At 41.7% G+C, this 22409-nt stretch overlaps 1 protein-coding gene and 1 long non-coding RNA gene across 3 annotated transcripts; one reads left to right on the plus strand and one right to left on the minus strand.

Moving 5' to 3' along the window:
* Positions 1-10113: 10113 nt before the first annotated feature.
* Positions 10114-16563, minus strand: LOC116801171. Of its 2 annotated transcripts, XR_004361805.1 has the most exons (3): positions 16373-16563; positions 13522-13674; positions 10114-10617 (listed from the first exon to the last, which is right to left on the minus strand). It is a non-coding gene; the product is annotated as an uncharacterized LOC116801171 (long non-coding RNA). The 2 variants fall into 2 exon arrangements; XR_004361804.1 differs by lacking the exon at positions 16373-16563 and having other exon boundaries at positions 13522-16053.
* A 394-nt stretch (positions 16564-16957) lies between these two features.
* On the plus strand, positions 16958-21544 carry LOC6611059 (POU domain protein CF1A). The gene has a single exon (XM_032718652.1). It carries the CDS (start codon positions 17642-17644, stop codon positions 18923-18925), a length of 1284 nt encoding a protein of 427 aa, XP_032574543.1. The 5' UTR covers positions 16958-17641; the 3' UTR covers positions 18926-21544.
* The last annotated feature ends 865 nt before the right edge of the window (positions 21545-22409 follow it).

A 22409-nucleotide genomic window follows, 5' to 3' on the forward strand; every position in this document is an offset into this window, starting at 1 on the left:
GAAACGGAGGGCAGCCGAGGAGCCCTAAGTTGGCCCAACTACCGTGTTACGCGATGCTGGCTAAAATGGCCAGCGCGTCGCGCATTTTTCGACGACATCTGAATCTGATTAGAGCCAGAAGGCAGCTCGTCCTCCCTCTTCGTCCTCGTCCGTCCATCGCTCCAACTTGACGTTGGATGACGGGCGGCCTCCACACAACCACTGCACCACCACAGCACCGCCATGGCACCACTGAGCCACCGGAGGCCCAATTCGCAGGAACAGACAACGAGGGATCCTCCATTATGTACAGTGGTGCTTTAAGGAATAAATATCTCAACTCAATATTAAATTTTATTTCGTGATATCAGCATTTATTTGCTATGTCTTTTAGAAACTAAACCTCTATTAAAAATGGATTTGATTATTTAACAACATTAATAGAGCATTAGATGTATTATTACATTAACTATAGCTCCACTGTGCACTTGGTTTAAATTTTTGTGTGGGGGTTGCTGGCTTCTTTTACCGAGAACTTAAAACCTACTGCTGCCCCAGCAAAAGTACACTTCCGTTAGTGGTTATGCTTTAAACAATATTTATAAAGCCATAAATTGAATTTCATTGTCAACTCTAAGATTCGACTTGCCTTGAAACAGAACGGTCAGTGATTTTTTCCATGCTTTTTGGCCAAAAAAAAATTTATAAAAAGAAAACAAAACACTGAAGGAAGACAAAAGAAAAATGCAGAAATCTACTTTTGGCTGCCACGTTTTGCACTTTGCATAAATTGTGTGAAGATCGTAGCTTTTTAAAGAATATAAAAGCCCACTGAATTCGTATCCTGGACGTTCCATAATCGTGTCCTTGTACAACAAAAGCAATTGCTACTGTTCGCCGCATCGTGGGCCACATCATGTGGCATATATCATGTTGTCGTAGACATGGCGATTGCCACGCCCCAACGCCCGCTAAAAATGTTAAAAAACTGCAAAAAAATGGAGGGGGAGGGGGCTGCGCACCGCCGATCGTCTCGCAGCGTAAATTTGCATAAAATTATGCAAAATCATGCAATGCGCTTAGTGTTTGTTGTCTGTCTGCGGAGCTGAGTGCGCTTCGTTTTATGAATGGATGGAATCGCCTGCAGATTTCGCAGTTTGGGGATGTGGCCGTGGATGCGGATGAAGATGGGGCTTCCAATTCGGTTGAGGATCGGATCATCGAGCGAGTTTGCCTGCCTGCCTGCCGCAACTTGTTGCCGCTGTTGTACATTAATGAAATTTGTTAGTATCACGACTTTTATGCCTGTTGCCTGCCAAGTCCGCTTTTGTTTCTCGACTTGATTTTGATTTTCCGCACTGCGAGCTGTGCCTTGTGTCATTTGCATTACAATTCAAATATCTGCACATGTTTATGAAGCGTTTATGATGCGATTATTCCATTTTGGGCTATGCTTAGATTTGGTTATAGAAACAAATTCAATGGTCAAACATTGGGGTTTTTTGGCGATACATTATAACATTGAAGGATGTCATGAGATCGAAATCTTGTGCGCTTTTGCAGGTGGTAAGTTCATTAACCCAAGTAACATTCCATCGTATCCTGCCATCATCCTTAAGGATCGTTCTCCTTACAATAGCCATTTGAGAACTCCCACCAGTACCTTTGTCACTCGGCGTGTCTCTTCTACAATCCAATTGCAGCACAAAGGTCGTGTCAATCAAAGTTTTTTTCACAATGTCTCAGCTCGACGCATTTAATCGCGATTTTTAACATATCGATCTACGTTTTTTTCTGGGGAGAGAAAAGGGGTACTTGGAGGGGGGCTAGGATAAGCCCAAACTGGGTAAGCATTTAGCCAAACGATGATGCGTATCTGGTTAGCGCTCTGGGATGTGCCCGATGTGTTGGATCTGTCTTTGGGGTGTTCCATCAGCCGGAGTAACGAAAAAAACCTATTTTTGGTTTAAATGCTGACTTTTTCGGGTTTTATCGCATTACAAAACAGCAGAGCGCATATCTCTGTTACGATCATACCCACACAATGCGTGGAGTTTCGGTCCTGGGATTTGGGATTGGATCTGAGTGCGGGATTGGGTTGGGGTTTAATTTTTGGTTTTGGTTTCGGTTTCTATCTCAACTCGCACAGTCTGTTTGATGTAATTTATGGCAATTTATGCAGCGTTAATGTCGCTGGTCGCCTCGTTGATCGATGTCTGTCACTTCGATCGCGTTCTACGGATGCTGGCTGGCTGCTTATATAAACGCTCTGGGCCAGACCCAAGATTCTTATCGACTATACCCCGCTCCGGTGTGTGTCTGTCTTTGGGGATCTCCACTGTATTTGGCACCGCCGCGTCCGAGTTATGTTTATCATCGGCGGCTGTTGCATTTATAATTGATCTCGACCCAAGCGATTTGCATGATCTGCGAGCTACCCGCCTAAAGAGGCCAATCGATCGCATGTTTTATGGATGTCAAATACAATTGCTACAATATTCTAAGTGGTTCGACCCAAGTTGCGCAAGTCCTCCTTTTCACCGTTGAGGAGCACTCGTATATACATACAAATATAAAATATGTAAAAACCAAATTGTTTCTGTACCGCGCTTACATACATCAGAAAACAACAGAAACTGTCAGTCAGTCAGTCCCAAATCAAAAACAGGCAATGCCAAAATGAAAATCGAGTTGCGTCGTCGGCGGTGGGAGAAGGTTTTCATCAAGGTACCGAAGAAGGAATGCCCTTGTCGTCGATTTTGATATTGCTGCCAGTGAAACAGATTCGCTGAATAAAGATCGCATTTATTAAACATACAATCCTTTGCAGGTAGTATGAGAATTGAATTCAGTTTTGAAGGGCAATATGTAAAAATCTGACTTATCTGCTTCCGTAAAAGCATTCATTTTGGGAGTAACCGTTTGGGAATTTTAGAATTTAAATACAGGCACAAACGGAGAACTATTTTTTTCACATTTGAAAACTTAATTGAAAATCTATTTTAAAGTTTGAGGTACATTTTTAAATTAAATATTTAATGTGTTGTATAAAATTGTCATTCAGAGCTCCAAATCGATCTCGGAAAGAAACAATGCAGCCAGCCGTAACCAAATATCAAGGGTATTTAGCGAAAAATTGGTGCTGTTGGCATATATAATTTATGCACTGGACGTTTTGGCTGGCAGCGCAAATAAGGGCATGTCTGGCCAGTGGCCATCAGCTGCGGAGGAGCGACAACAGCTACGCAGCAGCAATCGCAGCAGCAACTGCAGTAGCAACCGCAGCAAAAGCAGCAACCAGGACATGTTTGCCATGCATGCAGCAATGCGGCAGCTCTTGGCCTTCAATTAAACAGCAACAACAGCAAGCACATAAAATACAATAAATAACTGGCCGGTCCGCTCAAATGAAGAGATATAAACCAAGTTCAGCCCCCCGAGGCCGCCCTGATGCGTACGCAAAACTTATGAGGAGGCCATAAGGAAAATAAAAGAGGGCCAAGAAAAGAATGAAAACCGTGGCCAGAAAACGCCCTAAAACGTACAATCAGTGTGTGTTTTTTTTTTTTGCTCAATTTTTTAGCTGCGTTTTCGCACGCACTGGCTGAAATGGGGGCTGCGGTGAAAGAGGGTCGTCGGTGGGCGTGGCAGCAAGGGCGAGGAACAGGCGTCCAAAACGATCCGATCGCTGGTGAAAAATTCCGTTTGTGACAATGATAAAATAGTTTAACCTCGGCAAAAATCGCGTTTTGAATTTGAAATGCGATTTTTGTGGTTGCGTTTTAGTTTGGTCTTGTGTGTTTTTTTTTATATTTTGGTGTTTCGCTTCAAAAATTTATTTGTCGCCAACAATTGACGGACTGCCGTGTACTGGGGGCTACTGCTGTTTGCTTTTGTCCCAGGAATTGAGGCTGCCAAAAGAGGTGACGGTGGAGAATCGGTATTATTTGGTGCGGCGTTGTTTTCGCTGACGTCTCTGACTTTCTTTTGAATAAGTTCTTTGGAGGCGTCAACAAAAGTTTCAATTATTTAATGTCGGAATTAGGCTTTTCTAAATATTATAATAAAAGTTTTAATATCTAGATCTGAAAGAAAACGTGTGTTTCTGCATCTGCCCCAACGGCAGTCGCCAGAAAACCAGTAGCCCAGCAGGCAACCGCACCAGCAGAAGCGGCATAAACGCTGAAAACTGGTAGCACATCATGAGTTGCAAACATATTTTGACTGTGAAATCAGAATGGCGAAGCGGACAATGTAAAGCGACAGTGTGTGCATGTGTGCAATGACAATATAAATAAAATAATTGCTGACATAAATAAATTCAAAACTCTTGTAGACAGTTTTTTTTGCAGCTTTATTTTTGGTCTTTTGAGTTGTGCGTGGAACAGTTTTTTTTTGTTGTGTGGCTGCCTTGGCATTATGTGCGCAAATTGTTAATGGCATTTTGCATGCTCGTGGCGAGACAGCGACGGAACAGAAAATGCAGGCGGCTATCCTAGGCTTTCATTGTCACCGTTGCCAAAACGAAAGACTTAAGGCACGAACTTGCCAGCCAGGGTGAGCTGCATTTTTCGGCTGTGCGCGCGAGTGTGAGTGTGTGACGCGTGTTTTGGGACATATTCTATTTTTATAAACAATTTAAATTCAGCCAATTGTCAGGGTGTGTTCGAAACTTAACGACAGCAACAACGGAATTATGTCTGCATTTTTCGCGCCTGCTTTTGTGGCAAATTGACAACAATTGCTGTTATTAGCCAGCTTGGATGGCGGAGCTCTGATTTATGCAGCTGGAATGTCTGTCAAGGGCGTGGACATTTGCTATCGCAAATGAAACACAAAAACTTCCGCTTTTTAATTGACTTCTAAGCGAGTCACGCCCAATGCCAACGCCACAGAAGGAAGATGATCATAAGAACTCTTTTCAACCAAACGCGAGATTTGTTCATGAAAACAACACATAAGTTCATGAATATTTATCGGTGAATTTCGCTAAATTTCAACGTACAATGTTTTCACTCTTTTCGCACATTAGGCAGGATATTAACACTTTAAAAGAGCGGAAAATGGGACTGGCAGTTAAATCTTATCTAAGTGCAATCTTCTGCGATAAGCCTTTCGACTGCCGACTAACCACCGGCTTATTTCTTTATCAGCCTGATGTTAAATTCCTGATTTGGGTTTAATCACAGAATCAGCGTCAAATGTTGGGAGTTTGATGGCAGTCGTTAAATTTTGTTGTTGGATTAGGGCGGGAATACAGCGACTTATAGAGGAAGCCTCTCTGGGTTTAATGACGATCGTAAAATGGCAACAAGCTCTCCCCAAATTAATTGCCGTGTGTGGGTTATTGTCATGAAATCAAACCAACAAAAAACGGATCACTAAAGGAAGTAATGAATCAATTATGTGGGTAACATTCACAAAATCAAGTAAAATATACTAGAGTAAAGGAAAAAAGTGCCTTAATCTGTTATCGAAAGTTCCTTCAACTTGCTTTATGTATATAACAGCAGACACCCCAAACGTAAATCCCCCTGTGCATTCGAAATAGCCTTCGTTATATGCGCCAATTAGACAATAACTAATGAATTTATTGTGTGAGCCCCGCATTGTTTTGGATTAATCCACACAAATACAAAAATATATATAAAGAAATTATAATTGCATGTCAGCTAGCCAAGTTGATGGGTTTTCTCATCGTGATGAGTCCACTCCCCCTCCTCCTACACTTGCATGTGCCTTGGCAATTAAACAGCAATGGAAGCTTCTCTCTTTTTTTAGTTTACCTCCTGTTAATTACTATATTTTAAGTTGGCAAGCATTACAAGAAGTTGAACAAATTAAAAGGAATGCAAAGTATTTATTGTTCAAAAGTTGCGATATAAAAAGAGCCGACCATAAATATTTGCTGATATGATTGAGTGTTGACAGCCGACAAATTGCCAAAAAAATAAAGAAAAATCAATATATTTATTGTTATTATTGACTTGGCCAATTAGCAGGCCCGAGGCTTGGAAATTTTTACTACAATTCTGCGATTCGCCCAGTTGTGCTTGTTAGCTTGTTGCTGGATGTGTTCTTGTAGTTGGCTTTGATCGTGAGCGGATTTTCTAATTTGCCCCCGAAAAAACCAACACATTTTTTCTAGTGTTTTTGCTTGTGGTTTTCCTTCTCCGATTCGATTCAATCACGTGCAGTACTCAACAATAGATTCTCTGTCGTAAAACTTTTGAGCAGTTAACGATATTTTGTTTTTTCAGTCCGTCCCGCCTTAGCTGCAGGTGCAAACTGTACTCTAAGCCATGTTAAAATGGCCGCCATGGTGAGGAGCCCACTGTGATTGTTGCTGTTGTTATTTGTTATAGCCACGAATGCGGCGAAGAGCAATAAAAACAAAGCGAACGGCAAATGGCCAACAACATTATACAATGTGGTTATGTACAGTCAATGCGAAGAAGAAGGAACTTTTTATTTAGACGTTTATGTGGACAAATTAGGAAGCCTTATAACATTAAATTTCTGACTAGTGGGAGCTTGTATGCTCCCCAATTAGGTTCCAAAATAGTTGTAGAACAATTAAATGTAAACTACATTTTAATCGTTGTGTAAACTATAAGTTTCTGAGCTAACGTAGCTAACATCCAATCTATTGGTTTCCCTTCCGAGGCTTCACTGTATGTGAAAAGCACCAAAAGCTACTCACACACGCGCAGTGCGGGGAGGCAGTGAACTCGCATGGCCGCCGCACGAATAACGTTTCGTGACAACCGCCAACAACAATTGAAGGTTGAAGTTACATTGCTAGTGCGTGTGTATCCATCTCTTCATGTGTGCGTGCAACGCCATTCGGGCGTACCAACAAAAATTGTGTACACACATATATTTATGCATACACATATATATAAAAATGAAACGGAGGCCACGCAGCAATCGCAATTGGCCCCATCCACTTACACCCATCCGTTCACCCGCCCCAAAACCACCTGCATCACGGTGCATTTTCGTCGTTGTTCGTTGCAACTCTTTAACTTCGTCTATATGCCCGATTATTAACATTATTAAGGGGAGGCAGTCGTGGGCGGGGGACTTAATTTTCAATGCCTTCGTTTTGATTGAGGAAATCGGTTGTCGCATTGAAAATTCAGTGAAATTTTCGTTTTGGTTAAGGCCAAATGGGCGTCATTTGTATGCGATGGGTGCATTTGCAGAGCGGTGGTCGCTCTCATATATTTAGGCTTTAATTGAAGTGGGAAAGAAAAAAACATGAGCTACTCACATTTGACGGGTAGCTATTTAATATTTACTTTAAATAAATTTTGTCTTTTAAGTACTTACCAAGAAATTATCCAAATAAATGTCCCAAAACTATATTATAAATATAATTCATTAAAATTGTTTATTTTACTAAAAAAAGTAACGTAGCTTTTCTTTAGACACTTATAAAATTAGCTGAGAAAAACAGAGAAGTATATTTAAAAATATTCTGCTTCATTTGACTGAACACGAGTAAAAATTAAAGCAAAAGACTTAGGCAACGAACTTGTTATTGAAAAAGGTTTTTGGTGTTTGTGCTGCTGCTAGCCGAATATTTAGAGCAAATGCGTTGGGCAACGAACTTGTTTGTCATCAGGCTGAAATTGTTGATCAACTGCGTTTGGGGCCTGATTAACCAGGTGGTAAACCGGAGGGGATACGATCCCGCCGAGATGTCTGTCAACGCAGACACAAAATGCGGGGGCTATAAAATTAGTTGATGCTGTTGGCTGCCGTTTTTTATGGCGTTTCTTCTACGATTTTATAACGTAGCATCTTTTGTCTGATTTCGAGAGCCTCATCTAGTGTGTGTGACTGTGTGCTGGTATGTCAGGTCGTTTCCTTCGACAATATTTTCAAATTAACAGCATTAACAGAGACCTTTTAATTAAGTTTCTTCAGTGTCTCTCTAGCATTGGGAAACTTTATCGATTTCAGTCGTTGATTAGTCGCCGGGCATCGGCTGGGTTTGGTTTTCAGTTTTTTTTTGGAGACACATGTGAAAGCTTTCTGTTACAAATCGGCTAAAACGACCATCAGGTGCCAGACCGTCTTAACTGCCTTTTTAGCTTTCGCTCGTTATCGGTCTAACCTCTTCTTTGGGTTTGGTCATTTTAATGGTCGCAGCTAGCGACGCACACAAATCCAAAAAAAATCGTTCCCATGATTGTCGCCAAAGTGTTTTCGTATCATACATCGCATACGTGATAGTTGTTGTATTTCTAGCTTGTTTTGTGCTCTGATACGAAAAAAAGACCAAAAAGTCGCCAACAGATAGAGAAAAACTCTTCTGATACCTATCAAGTTATCCATCAAGTATTGCCTCCTCGGTTTGTCTCTTTTGCCCGCCCCATACAAGTGAATAATTTCCAGTGTGTGTGTCTTAGGCGCTTAAAGCTTTTTAAGGGTTTTTAAGATTTTTATCTAACAAACTCGCTGTGCATACTTAATTATGTATTTTGAAATGTGAGACAGGTTGGCAAGGCATCGCAGCCGGTATCTATACGTTTGTATATTTAGATATGGAACGGCCACAACTATTTCTGAAGACTGGGTCCCGAGCTACTGGCGTTGACAACTGGCGGATAGCAGGTGCAGTACAGTTTCCAGATTAAGATTCCAGATTGCCTTTGACTTTTTCTTAAAGGTTACTGAATGTCAGAAGGTAAGGGCTAGATACATATATGATTTTAAATTATTTGTTACATAGTTACATATTTGATTATTGATTATGATTATAAAATAATGTTTGAATTAATGTGGTTTTATTTAAATAGTTTAAATAGTTTTTAAACCTTAAATATTTGTTTATAAACTCTTTTTTATTCATTTTTGAGCCTACCTTATAATAAGTTGTTTAAATCCATCGGTAATTCCGCTGACTTATCGCACTCATCGGTGCAGCCTGTTTTTCTGAGCTTCACTTATAAGTTAATTTACAAAACGTAAGCCACTGCAGTTGGAAGCAGGAGGACTTCCCCGCTGCGTATGCGTAATGCATATAATTTGCAACCTTGCCGAATAAGGAAAAAACCCACCGAATCGAGGGCTCAAAGAGCAAACCCTGGGGCATTCAAATAAAGTTGTGAAGTAGCGCTGGCGTATAAATAACCGGCGATTCTATTGATTAAAATCAAAAATGGAATTCTTACATCTCCATGTAACATACGAATGCCTAGCCAGAAGCGAGGGAGATGCCGATCCGATATTGGGGCATAACTATGTGCCAGACCATTTCATTTTTCAACAATTGGCCAAAACTACGCCTCAATAACCAAAACGGGGCGTGTGCTGCCACAAAAGTAATGAGCAGTTGGCCACGCGCGCTCCAAGTAAAAAAGAGGGGGGAAAAAACATTACCCGCAGGCGAACGAAAAAATAAAAAAACTGCAGAAGGATGCATTGAGAAGTGGAGTCTCTCTGCTTCGGCCTGCACTCGAGCCTATAATTATAATTGAAATAAATTGATTTATTTGCTCAATATCCAACTCTCCTTCGACTCTGGCTGGAACTCTATGCCAAAACGCATAAAACCATAAAGAAAAATGGCAACAATACAATTCATGGCAACACTGTGCTCTTTGTTGTTGTGCATGGTCGTGTATATGTGCTTAATTGTTGTTATTGGTTTTTCGCTTAGCTCTGGCCACAGCAAAAACAAAAACCAAAAAAATATGTATGCCGCTGGCCAAAGTTGTTGCCAAAGTCCGGGCCCAACTGCAATGACGATGACGACGTCGATAAGGTCATGAGCAAGTGTCATTGCAGCGCATAAATTATTTCAGGGGGTAAGGATTGGAAAATAAATAAGCTTCGTGTACAGGTTGCCTACAATCACTGCAAACATTTTTTAAAAAGGGGCATAATAGATGGTGTTTTTAAAGAGGAAGTTTACAAGAAAAATAGTAAAAATAAATCATGATAGGAACCAAAAATATAAAACTTTCCAATTTTTAATTCTTTGAGAAGCGGGTAAAAAATCTATTTTTAATGCTAATAACTGTAACTTACTTTCATAACTTTAGTGCACCGTGGTGAGGTGTGCAAGAAATATGAATAATTCAAATCATGTTATACAATTGTCGAATCAAATCTATCGCATCGTTTCGAAAGGTTTTTATTATGTTATTAGCCAAAACAAAGTTAAAAATCCTAACCCGCGCCGGTCTTAAACTTAAAAGGCCCTTCTAAACGCCTCGTTTGACTTGGCCAAAAGCGAAGCGCCTCCGCCAGCTGAACGGCCATTATATCTTATCATTAAAATATTTTTACGCCGCTTTAAATTATTATACAAAGAGGTACAAACAACAGGGAAATGTGAACGTTTGCTGGCTACTGTTAAATGAGCACGTTGGGCCTGGTCAGCCGTGTCCGGGGCACTCCTCTTCGGGGCTGGCTTCTAACAACACTTACAAGTGCTGGAACTACATAATCTAAAAGCAGAAATGCTGAAAAGCAGAAGCAACCGCAGCAGCGGCAATAATAAAATTGAAACTGATCGCATTTCAGAATGCTCGGCACGTCGCGCAGTTTATTAAAATAACTTGGCTAGAGGGACGCACAGGAATGGCGGGATATCGGGAGAGCTCGGGGAACCATCACCTGCTATATGGGGGAAAGAAAAATTAGTTTAATCATAAAAATGCTCGACATCGATGGCAGCAGAAGAAGACAACTCTTTGGGGGCAGCTACCTGTTTTGAGCAAGAAGATGACTTCAATTAAAAGCTTTTAACAATATCACGTACGGCAAATCGCAGGAGCGCGGGGGGTGGGTTGAGAGTCTGATTACATCACAGTCCTGTGGCGGTCTCAATGGAAAGACTACTCCATTTTTTGCGTTTTATTTCGCCTTACTTTTTTGGTCGGTTATCAGGTGTAAAGCATCGCGCTCAAAGCGGTTTCAATGAAAACGCGTTTGTGTCCGAAGTCTTTTGATTTTCGCCACATCTCTGGAGGATAGTGGTTCAGTAGATACCATCGCCGTCTGAGGCTTTCTGCACGTGCTATATCCACCTCCGTCAGCCGCCCGCAGATCAAAGAACTCCTGACCACATCTCCCGACCAAAAAAAATATAAAAGTTGACCATGTCACGTCAGGGCGTCAAGTCTTTGTCGGCACAAAGTTTTTTATTTTGAGTTTTTCGCTCCTGTCACTGTCAGCTAAAGTTAATAACAATAACAGTAACAGTATAAGCAATTTCGGTGGCAGCGGCAAAAACACAATATTCGGCGCATGCGCAACTTTTGGGCGTTTTTTGGCAATCGTTTCGATTATAAAAATTTCATTTATGCCTTATGGGCGATTTGCAATTTCTGCGCAATTCGGTTCGGCTTGGCGCGTGCGACTTACGCAATAAAAATGGCGTTTATGGTTCAATTAAAATTCATTTAACCAGACTTGTAAATAAAAACAGAAATTATGTAATAATGAAGTTGTGATGTTTTTATAATTTAAATACCTACTTGGTAGACTAAAAACATAAAAGTAAAACATATGAAGTTTTTTATAAAAATCTTACAAAATGGAAATATTATAAAATATAAAGTTAAAAAAATCTTGCATTTGGTTGAGCGAAACTTTCCAATTTGCAATTTTTATGACAAGGTCAGAGGAAACTCACCACGGACTGTCGAAAAACCCACCCCTTGGGCAGATGGTTCGTGGAAAGGCTAAGTCAGGGGTTAGAAGGGTTCACTTCCGCTTCCTATAAGAACCGAAAACACTAAGAACTCGGGGCATAAAAACAATTGGACGAGTTGATTGGCCTTTGATGTGCCAGGAGGCATTTGGTGTGCCAGGAAAAAAGTGTCAGTCGGAAAATGTGTGCCACTGTTTTTGTCGCTAATGATATGCACCCCTGGGCCTAAAAGGCCACGACCCCTTGAAATGCGATGGATATCGTTTGACGCAATCGTTTTTTTTTCAGTTTTTCTGTTTTTCGAAGGAAACCAACCAACATGCGTGCCGTAGTTGTGCCATAGTTTGCAAGTTTGGGCTCTGTTTGAAGTCCCAGTCACCTGGGCACAGGAAAAGGAAGAGTCGGAGAACGCGTTGCCCTTTTGACTGCATTATGCAAATGTTCCATGAAAAGAGATTTTTATTGACATATGTTTTTCCCTTTGCCGACCGGCTTGTATGTATTTCGTTGAATTTCCTGTCGCCACTTCGGTGGGTGTGAACAGAGTTTTAATTTTCATACATTTTCCATTTTCCAGCCATCATTCTTGGGTTGGGTTTTCAGTGACTGAGTGCTTTGCTTTGCATTTCGATCCGATTGAAAGTGAGAGGACAGCACACAAAAGTGAAGTTTATGGAGATTTAACGCCTTAATGAATTATTTATTTTTCTAGATTTTCTCTTTATCTGGAGTTTTCCCGAATAATCCAAACTATTAAACTCAAATCTCGAAAGTGAGTTAAGCAGATGCAAGTTTTGGCTTTTAAATTAATTACAGGAAATAATCCCAATTATTATTGGGTAATATTGAAGGTGGTATATTGAAGGTGGTAAAAATAAAATGTTTGAACCTAAAAAATTGCATTTAGGTTAACATTTATACGCATTCATAGTTATACTCTTAAATTTACCCCAGTAGATTTAAGGACATTTTGAAGTATTCTTCTACAATCGGCTTTATCATAACCTACTTAACTACTTAACGAGCGTTGAAAGCGACGCTTACCCCACATAAAGGCAAAAAAAAAAGTTGGAAAAAAAATTGTGTCCAGGTGTTGCAACGCTTTTTCGTACCTCCTCTATGTCGTTCGCCAATAATTCACGACCCTGACGGGTTCGCTCTGCCTATGGGACGTGTCACAGCGCCGCAGAGATAAATTAGTTAATAAATAAAAGGGAAAAAATGCTAACTAATTTGCATATTTGCCCTTTGCGCGGTCTCATTGACAGTTGGGCGTCGGGCTTCAATGCCAAAAGCCAATGAGGCGCACCAAAAATGCATTTAAACCGAAAACGGGGCGATGGGTCGTTCTTCTACCCTTTTCGACAACAATTGCCATTTTGTGCTCCGTTCGCATTTTTACTTTATTTTTTTGGTTGCTGCTGGTCTGTGTTTTTTGGCGGGACGTAGAAATTTTCTATTTTGGCCGTGCTAATTTGCATATGACAGCAAAGATGTGCGTGTGTGTGCTGAAATTTTGGCAAACTCTACTTCCGAATCGCCCTGCCAGCTTGTCTCGGTTCGTAGGTAGCGAAAGTGAAAGGATTCGGGCCGAAGACCCAAAGGATAAGCGCCCTGATTGCATACCAGAGACTTTTTTTTAACGGCCGCTGCATGCAAAATTGTAAAAATTGAAATTGCAGGAGGCCCACACGAAAAAAGAGAACAGAAAGAAAATGATAAATGGTTGGGTTGCATCCACGGGAGATTCGGATTTGCCTATATGCAATTTGCCTACACGGATAGATAGTTGACCTTGCCGAAAAGCGTAATAAAGGGTTGCTCAAGGGTTGTCTTCTTCGGCGGTCTCGTCTTCAGGACTTCCTCACCATCCTGTTGTTTTCTTAAGTGCTTGTCTCTCCACTTTTTTTTTGGCGCGCAAAAAATAATCGAGAGCTGGGCATATGGTAACGAGTTGTCCGAGGCTTCTTCTTTTTACGCAAATGGATTGCAGCTGATGATGATGCCTTCGATGTGTCTCTCTAATGAAACGTTTGTTTGCAAATGAGCAAAATAGATAGATCCGGAAATGGGGTTGGGGTGAAGGTTGGAGGATGGAAAGGGTTGGGAGGATGATGGTGGGATTATTTGCATGAAATTTATATTGAAGATGATGTAGGTAGGACAAGGTAAGGATTAATTGAATGCGAGAGTTTTAATCGATTCTCCTTGGGTTACCTATCATCAAATCATCTGGGGTTTTAAAGGTTACGCTCAAAAAGAAGATCATATTATCTGTTAATGGTTAAAGGGAATCATGTTTCAAATGCTTAGATGGCTTTTGGATTTTCTGTACATATTAATTTTAAAACACTTTAACGTGTGCCCAAGCTAAAGCTTCTTTGTTTGTTTGTATCTTTATATTAATTTGCTTTAATTTGCCTTATTTAAATTAGAGTTACGACTAACACTTAAAGATACACCCACTCCGCCGAGTGGCACATGCAATAAAATAATGCTTTTCATGCCGAAAATCCTGTTCAATGGCATTAAATACAGCTTAAACCGATAAAATTACTTTGCATTTGCCACAAATTAGTCGACGTGTTTTATTTACCCCACAAATATAGAGATTCGCATACTTATCGAGTGTGTGAGTGTGCATTAATTGTATTGCGCGATAAACAAAGCGATCAAAAGCAGACCAGTTTATACTATATGTCTTGATTCGGAAATTATGGCACTTTAATTACCAAAGCAGACATTGAGGTTTTCGGCTCTCGCTCGCACTCGCACTCGTTTGCCGGTCGGGATGGCAAATTAATGCAAAATAAGAAAGAAAATTATGCTAATAATTATAAACAAGTGCGGCCCGAAAACGAGGTGTGAGATAGAGACAGCCGACCGGAGAGGGAGACGGGTAGATGGTAGATGGCCATATAAAAATGCAGTCGAAATGCTAATCGAGCTCATTATCATCCAAATCAACGGCGCCATGGACGCGGCCGCCACGAGATATCTTCCATTCATAAACGCAACGCTTAGTTGTATATATGTATATTTTCCTGATCATTTTTTACCATCGCATCGTTTTTTATTTACTCGCATGCGGCGCATAATTATGCAACAAGTCCTTTGCTGGCCACAAAAACCAAAAACGCGGCGCGTGCGCATTTAGCATATGGACAAAAAACGAAAAGCATAAAAAAGTGACAGAATCACCGAGGGAGGATGGCCAGCAGAAACAGGATTTCTTCCTTCGCTTCGACATTTGAAATTTAAATACCAGCGTTTCTTTTTTGTTTTTTACTCACTCGCTGTTGTTATTTAGCGCCGCCACCTAATTATCATGTAAATTTTTGTCTAAGGACCAACAATGACTGTGACTTTATTTTGTCACTGGGGTTTTTGGGTTGGAAACGCTTGGCTTATTAATTATGCCAAGTGCGTGGCTAAAGGATATGGTCATGGAAAAAAAAACGTAAAAAAATTTCATGCAAATACGGTCGAACTTGTCTGGCTTGCGTCTGCTCGGCTGGATGACCTTAGTTTGCATAATTTTTTGATTGAGCTCTTGACCTGCCGCAAAGGGGTCGTCTACAACTATGCTAAGTATTCTGTGGTGGGTGTTTATGGGATTCTTGGGCATATTATGTGTTCCAGGATTTATTGAATGAGAAAATATATGATAGGGTAGCTCTGAACATTTTGTGCATTAATCAAATATATTTTGTAGGTAGGAAAATTCTGAATATATGCTGACATATTTAAGGGAAATAGTGGGAAAATATTAAGTAATTTGTCTTTATTTTAGAAAGGCAAATTAGGTTAAATAAGCTATTATATATCTGCATTGTTACACATATACATTTGACGGCAATTGGCTTTAAAGGAGATTGTGTCCAGAGTTTCATTCATTCATTGTTTTAGGAAACATAAACTCTTACGGATACTTTTCATTCGATTCTTCCCATTGTTTGCTAACGCTCCACTAAATCAAGAAACTTTAAAAACTGCACAGCCAGAAACAAAAGTCAGTATTCCAATGATAACTTTAACGATGGCAATTCCTTTAGCTATGCAAATGGATCGCTAGTTTCGCATTAATTTCGCAAACTGGTCATAGAATCAATGAAACTGACGGATGAAGTGAATCAATATCTTTTGTCAGTGAAACATAATTTAACTGTAAAGCAGTCAAAACACAGCCACAAAACACAATGAGCAAAAGAAAGATATCAAGGTGCAAAAGAAAGGTATATTTTATGTAGGCAGCCAAATGAAACTTATATGCATATGAAAAAGAAACGAAAAAATATTCAACCATAATATGGTTACTTTTTCATGCAAAAATTTTAATACTGTTTCAAAATAATCAATAAACTGATAGAATTTACTTTCATTAATTTAATTAAACTTCACGCACATATTAAATATTTAATGGGACACAGTCTATATAAAATATATTTTTAACAGAATTTAGCGAAAATTATATTGTGCAGATTTATGATAATCAAATATTATTTGTTCTATAAAGATTATGTATTATTACTATTCACACTTTTGAACGAACGAGAAAAACGGTTGCCTTCAATAGTATTGTTAAAAGCACAACGATAAATAGTTAAATATTTGAACTGTTTATTTGTTTAATTCCTTTTCTATGAAGTAATATGTTCTCCAAATCGCAATGGCAACCACTCCAGATTTCCCCCCTCCCAAACAAACACACACACTCACAAAGCTAAGGGAAAAGTTGTCTGGCCAAGGAGCTGCAAGGAACTGAAACAAAGCTCCCCGAACGGGAGAGAGAAGTCCTGGACGCAAAAGCTCCAACTGGGAGATGGCACTACGTGCAATCCCTGTGTTCCCGATAGCTGGGACTCGAAGAAATCGAGAGATGCGCCGTCGCCGTTCGTATCATCTCTCGCCCTCTCTCGCTCGCACTGGGCACTGGGCAATTAAAAATGTCACTCTGCATGGGAATGCATTGAGGGAACTTCGCAGAGCCGGCTCTGGTATTATTTTTTCAGCTCATATATTTTTTGTTTTTGCTGGCTTTGGGGGCGTAACGCTGGAATACGGCGAGCCCAATAGAGCGCAAGTCTCCCTTCCAGTTGCTCGGTAGAGCGTCTATCTCGCTTGCCGCACCAATGGCGGTGCTGCTCGCACCCATGGAACGCTGGAAGGCCAGCGGACAAACTGGTTTCGCTCGCCGGGGTGTGTGTGCGTACTGCGCTCGTCGGTGTGCGTAATCGTATCTGTGTGACGTACCGCCGAGCGTCGAGAGCGCTCAACGTAGAGCTGCGGTGCGAGACATGACGTTAGTTCACTTCGATAGCTCTACGAGTCTGCACGTGAATTTTCCCTGGGCTCTCGGCTGTCTTGACTGCTCAAATCTCACAACACACAATCTCAAATCTCAATCGGCATCGAATCGGTCAAGCAACCCAGTAGAAACACACATTCGAAATCTCAATCTGTATCTGAATATCAGAGTTCTGCGTTCTGACCACTGAGTTCTATCGATGATTTAAATCGTTGCGAAAAATCGCCACAAAAAGTGCCAAGTGTTAGAAGTGCTAAATGAAATTCGAAAATAAAAATCTAAAAAAATAACCAAATAAAACGCAGTTAGCCCAACACGCTAGTCAAGCTAAATAAACGTGAAACCCCAAGCAAATTGCCGTCGGATTTTTTACTTAACCCAAAGCTGAAATAAACTTGTTGAACGCGCTCGAGGGCCACGTCCCCAAAAAAGCAAACGCAAAAACGTCGAACCCAAAAACAAAAAACGAAAAAACAAAATAAGCGAAATAAAATATTTTTGCGCCTGCCACGTTGCCCGTAAAAGACGTCAAGACGGTTGCCTCACGGTTCGAGTGGAATGAGCATAGGGACCCTGGTCTTCCTTTCGATCGATCGGTGTACAAAGTCGTTAAACTGAGCCCCAACTTGGAGCCCTACCCCGCCAGCGTGGAGGGCCTGAACAGCCCCAGAGCGGTGGGGATGGCCGCGACTTCGTACATGACGCCGCCGAGCGGTGATCTGGACATGGCCCTCGGAGGCGGTGGATATCACACCTCGTCGCCGCGCTCGGCGGCGGATGCCGGTGAGATGAAGTACATGCAGCACCATCATCATCATCACGCTGCCGCCGCGGCAGCTGCCCACCATCAGTTGCCCTCGTCGCCATCGCCCAATGGCCAGGGCAATGGTGGCGGACTTGGATTGGGTTCCGGTTCCGGGTTGGGCTCATGGAGTGCCCTCCATCCGGATCCGTGGATGCAAACCCATCATACGCACCATCTGCCCGCCGCCGCTGCCGTTGCCTCGGCAGCCGATACCGTCAAGCAGGAGATGTCGCATCTCTCGCAGCAGACGCGCATCCAACAGGGCATGGCCTCGCCCCATGCCGCCTGGCATGCCCCCCATGCGGGACACTATGCGCCCACGGGCGGCTCACCGTTGCAGTACCATCATGCCATGAACGGAATGCTCCATCATCCGGCCCATGCGGTTGCAGCGGCCCATCATCAGAGTGTGGCGCCACTGCATCATACGCTGCGCGGGGAATCGCCACAGCTGCACATACACCATCACATGGGCGGCGGTGATCGGGATGCCATAAGCGGCGGCGAGGAGGACACTCCCACGTCCGATGATCTGGAGGCCTTTGCCAAGCAGTTCAAGCAGCGCCGAATCAAGCTGGGCTTCACCCAAGCCGATGTGGGCCTGGCACTGGGCACTCTCTATGGCAATGTGTTCTCGCAGACGACCATCTGCAGATTCGAGGCACTGCAGCTGAGCTTCAAGAACATGTGCAAGCTGAAGCCGCTGCTGCAGAAGTGGCTGGAGGAGGCGGACTCCACAACGGGCTCACCCACGTCCATTGACAAGATCGCCGCTCAGGGGCGTAAGCGCAAGAAACGCACCAGCATCGAGGTGAGCGTGAAGGGGGCACTGGAGCAGCACTTCCACAAGCAGCCGAAGCCATCCGCCCAGGAGATAACCTCGTTGGCCGACTCCTTGCAGCTGGAGAAGGAGGTGGTGCGCGTGTGGTTCTGTAATCGGCGGCAGAAGGAGAAGCGCATGACGCCACCAAATACGCTCGGCGGCGACATGATGGACGGCATGCCGCCGGGCCATATGCATCATGGTGGCTATCATCCGCATCACGATATGCACGGCAGTCCGATGGGCACACACTCCCACTCGCACAGTCCGCCCATGCTGAGCCCACAGAATATGCAATCCTCGGCGGTAGCGGCGCATCAGTTGGCGGCCCACTAGCAATCAGAAATCCAGGAGTCGAACTCAGCTGCAGCTGCGTCCACTCCTGCATCCCTCAATAGTCTAAGCCAGCAGCAACAGCAGCAGCAGCAACACCAGCAACAGCAGCAACATCAGCAGCAGCACACACCGAATACACCATCCTCCAGTGCGGGATCATCGGCTACGATGACCAGCCAGGTGATGTCGCCGCAGAGTCCGCTGGGCAGCTCCTCCGCTGGCAATCAGGCTAACAACAATAATAATAATAACAACAACAACAATAGCAGCACCAACAATAACAATAATAATAACAACAACAACGAGGAGCAAGTTAAACACCACCAGCAGCAACAGCAACAACAGCAGGCATCCAGCATAGCAGCCGCTGCAGCAGCCGCCATGTACATGGATCCCATGCGCTACCAGCATCCTCACCACCCGCATCCGCATCCGCACCAGCATCCGCACCTGAATCCCGCCCACCATCCGCACCTGTTCCACACGAGCGATCAGTTGCAGCACTCGCAGCAGCAGACCGTCGGCGGCACCAGCAGCAATTCCCAATTGTCACCGGGTGCCGGCAGCAACAGTGGCCTGCCACTCCAGCCGCCCAGCTCCGCCTCTCCGGCCGGATCCGCATCCTCGGTGCTCGGTGGCCATCTCAATCTGAATCCGCTGCACCAGCACCACCACTATCAGCACCACCATCACCAGCAGCACCACCACCACCAGCAGCAGCAGCAGCAGCTCCACGCCCGCCGCCTCTTCGAGTTGAGTCTGCAGTTTGGAGCGGCGGCGGCACCGGGAGCGGTACGGCACTTCAACAGCTTTGGCGGGGCGGGCGGAGCGGGTGGCGAATAGCATTCGTCGGCCGCCTGGTTCGGCTATGAGTCCTCCTAGGATTCGGCGTCGAATGGGTGGCCGCATTTCAAGCGGGAGCAGCCCTAGAATCGTACAGTCGAACTTCTCTAACGCGAACTCAGTTGGTTTGATTCCATAAAATTTAACTAGCTGTGAGAATTTTAGAATATTTCGTAAGTCATAAAAATATTTTTGAAATTTTTCAATATTTTATTTCTGCGGTGTTTTGAGGTTTTTTAAAATTTCTTAATAGCATTTCACAGAGTTCTTTAAATCCGTTACAAAATATAGGCGAAAAACATTATTTAAAACATATTTAAACAATATGAACCATTTTGAGTTCCACGTTAGACAAGCTCGACTGTATGCAGATCTTTAAAGAATAGAAATAAGATGAGGTCCGTCGATGAGGTTGAGAAATCATCTTTTTTACCAGTGCATTAATCTGTGTTAAACTTCAGCTTAAATAGGAGCAGGGAGTGGAGGAGGTGGAGAAGATGGGGAGGCTGCCATCCACCATTTTAGTTTGTTTTAAAGTTTGAAAAACTTGCTTAAATTAAATCAAATTAACTAAATTAAAATGTAAACGAAACATTTCCTTTGTAAAAAAGCGAAAGAAACACGCAATTCAAATCAAACGTGAAACCAAGTGATGTTGTTTTAACCTAAAAACTAAATGCTAAAAATGAAACTAAATGAAAACAAAAAAAACAGAGAAACTAGTTAAAAGTGCGACCCAAGTGTTAAAGAAACCAAAAAAGACAAGCAAAGAAAACAAATTCCTCAGCTGCTCTCCATAAGCAAGGTAAATGTTTCCATGCCCAAAAGTCCACAAAATACTTTTTCGTTCAACACTTTGTCGCCGTTTAGATCAAGTAAAGAAGGCTCAATGAAAATGAAGGCAGCGGTAGGAGAACTCGGTGGGTTCTAGATAGGGTTTAGGTTCTTAAGCAAGCCGTGTTTATATATATTATATATATATAGCCAGTAGATTGTACTCTAAAACATCTATAAACGAAAAGAAAAAGAAAAACGTAGAATTTAACGCGCGGCGAAGTAAAGAAAATACGAGATGAAGGAAGGATTAAGTAAAATATGAGAAAACCCCAAAACATCTGTAAATAAAAAACTTACAGTTAAGTCATATTTTTTAGCTTTAAATGCAATTGTAGATTTTTTAATAGGCCTCCTAAGCGAAAAATCATTAAAAATACAACCACAAGCGAAAAAAAAAATAAACAACACTTACAAAATATAAATTTTAATTTTTAGGCGGTAATTTTTAATGAACACGTGAAGTTTAGTTACTTAGTACTGTACTTTCTATATAAGCAAAAGGAAATCGAATGGAAAACAAAAAAGAATATAGCTAAATCTTAAAATTTAAACAAACCAATAATAATCAAATACCACAAATGCTAAATTGTAATATATTAATTGATGTACATTAAAAAAAAAGGCAAACTAAATGCTAAACGACAAACTTGAAATTATTTCAACAACAAAAATAAACGAAAATTGTGTAAAAAAAATCCTCTTTGTGTTTTTTGATATACGCTTACATTTTAGTCTACTTTTTCTATTTTCTTATACAAAAAACTAAAATGAAAATCAAACCTTATCCTTTGGTGTAACTTTATATATTATAGAATCTAACGAAATTTTTGTTAAGTGTACTTTGTTTTGGTATGTTGAAAACTATGCTGTAAGAGCGAGAGAAGCGAAGCCGAATATTTAAGATTAAGCCATGCCCTCAACTGTATAATAAATTATATAGACGTACATATATATGCAACAGCAAAGTCAACAAAGCGGTGCATTTCCACCCACACACACACAAACACACATCCACACCGAGGAAAACCAAGAAGAAAAAACTGAAAAGCAAAAAAAAACTCTTAAAAAACAAATAAAAAAGAATATTATTCGAAAAAAAAAACGCTCCGTCCTTTTATTATTATTTAATTAGCGGCATCATTTATTTGCATTTACTTTCGTCCGCTTTTTGGTTGCGAAGTTTATGAGTCGTTGGTTTTGACAGTTTTACAGGAGTTTTACGGCCACCTTTTGCAGATGCTGGTTACGATAGGGCGTTTATATCGATGAAATCGCGATAATTGCGTGTATTATTAATTTCGTTTGTTTGCTTAAAGTGTTCGGAAAGCCATTAAATAATTAAGAGAGCATATTATAATGTGATTGCCTACGTCAGAGAGCGAGCAATTGGCAATTAACTAACAACACCCCTCGCAGATCGAGTTATACCGCTCGTTAATGAAAGTTGCCATTAAAAAGCGTGGCATTTCGTGAAATTACCCTTTTATAAGGCCTTAAGTGCTGCTGAAAGCACCTGATGGCTCTCTGTTTGTCCCTGGTCAATGCACAATCGTTGAACAAAAAAAACACCGACGTCAATCGACAGGCGATTAAAGTGAAAATTTGCCAGATTTACGCGGTCAATTTAATTTACGAAATAAGTTTGGGTCTATTTTTCCTTTACAGAAATCATTTTTCAATGATTTAAGTTGTTTCCAAAAATGGAAAACAAATTCATGAAATACCATTAAATTCCACTTGCACATTGCCCCCTGGCCACCTCATTGTCATCTAATGTACCGCACGCTTTTTACATTTAATTCAT

Source organism: Drosophila sechellia, chromosome 3L (assembly GCF_004382195.2).
Source record: "Drosophila sechellia strain sech25 chromosome 3L, ASM438219v1, whole genome shotgun sequence".
In the NCBI taxonomy this organism is placed as follows: Eukaryota; Metazoa; Arthropoda; class Insecta; order Diptera; family Drosophilidae; genus Drosophila; species Drosophila sechellia.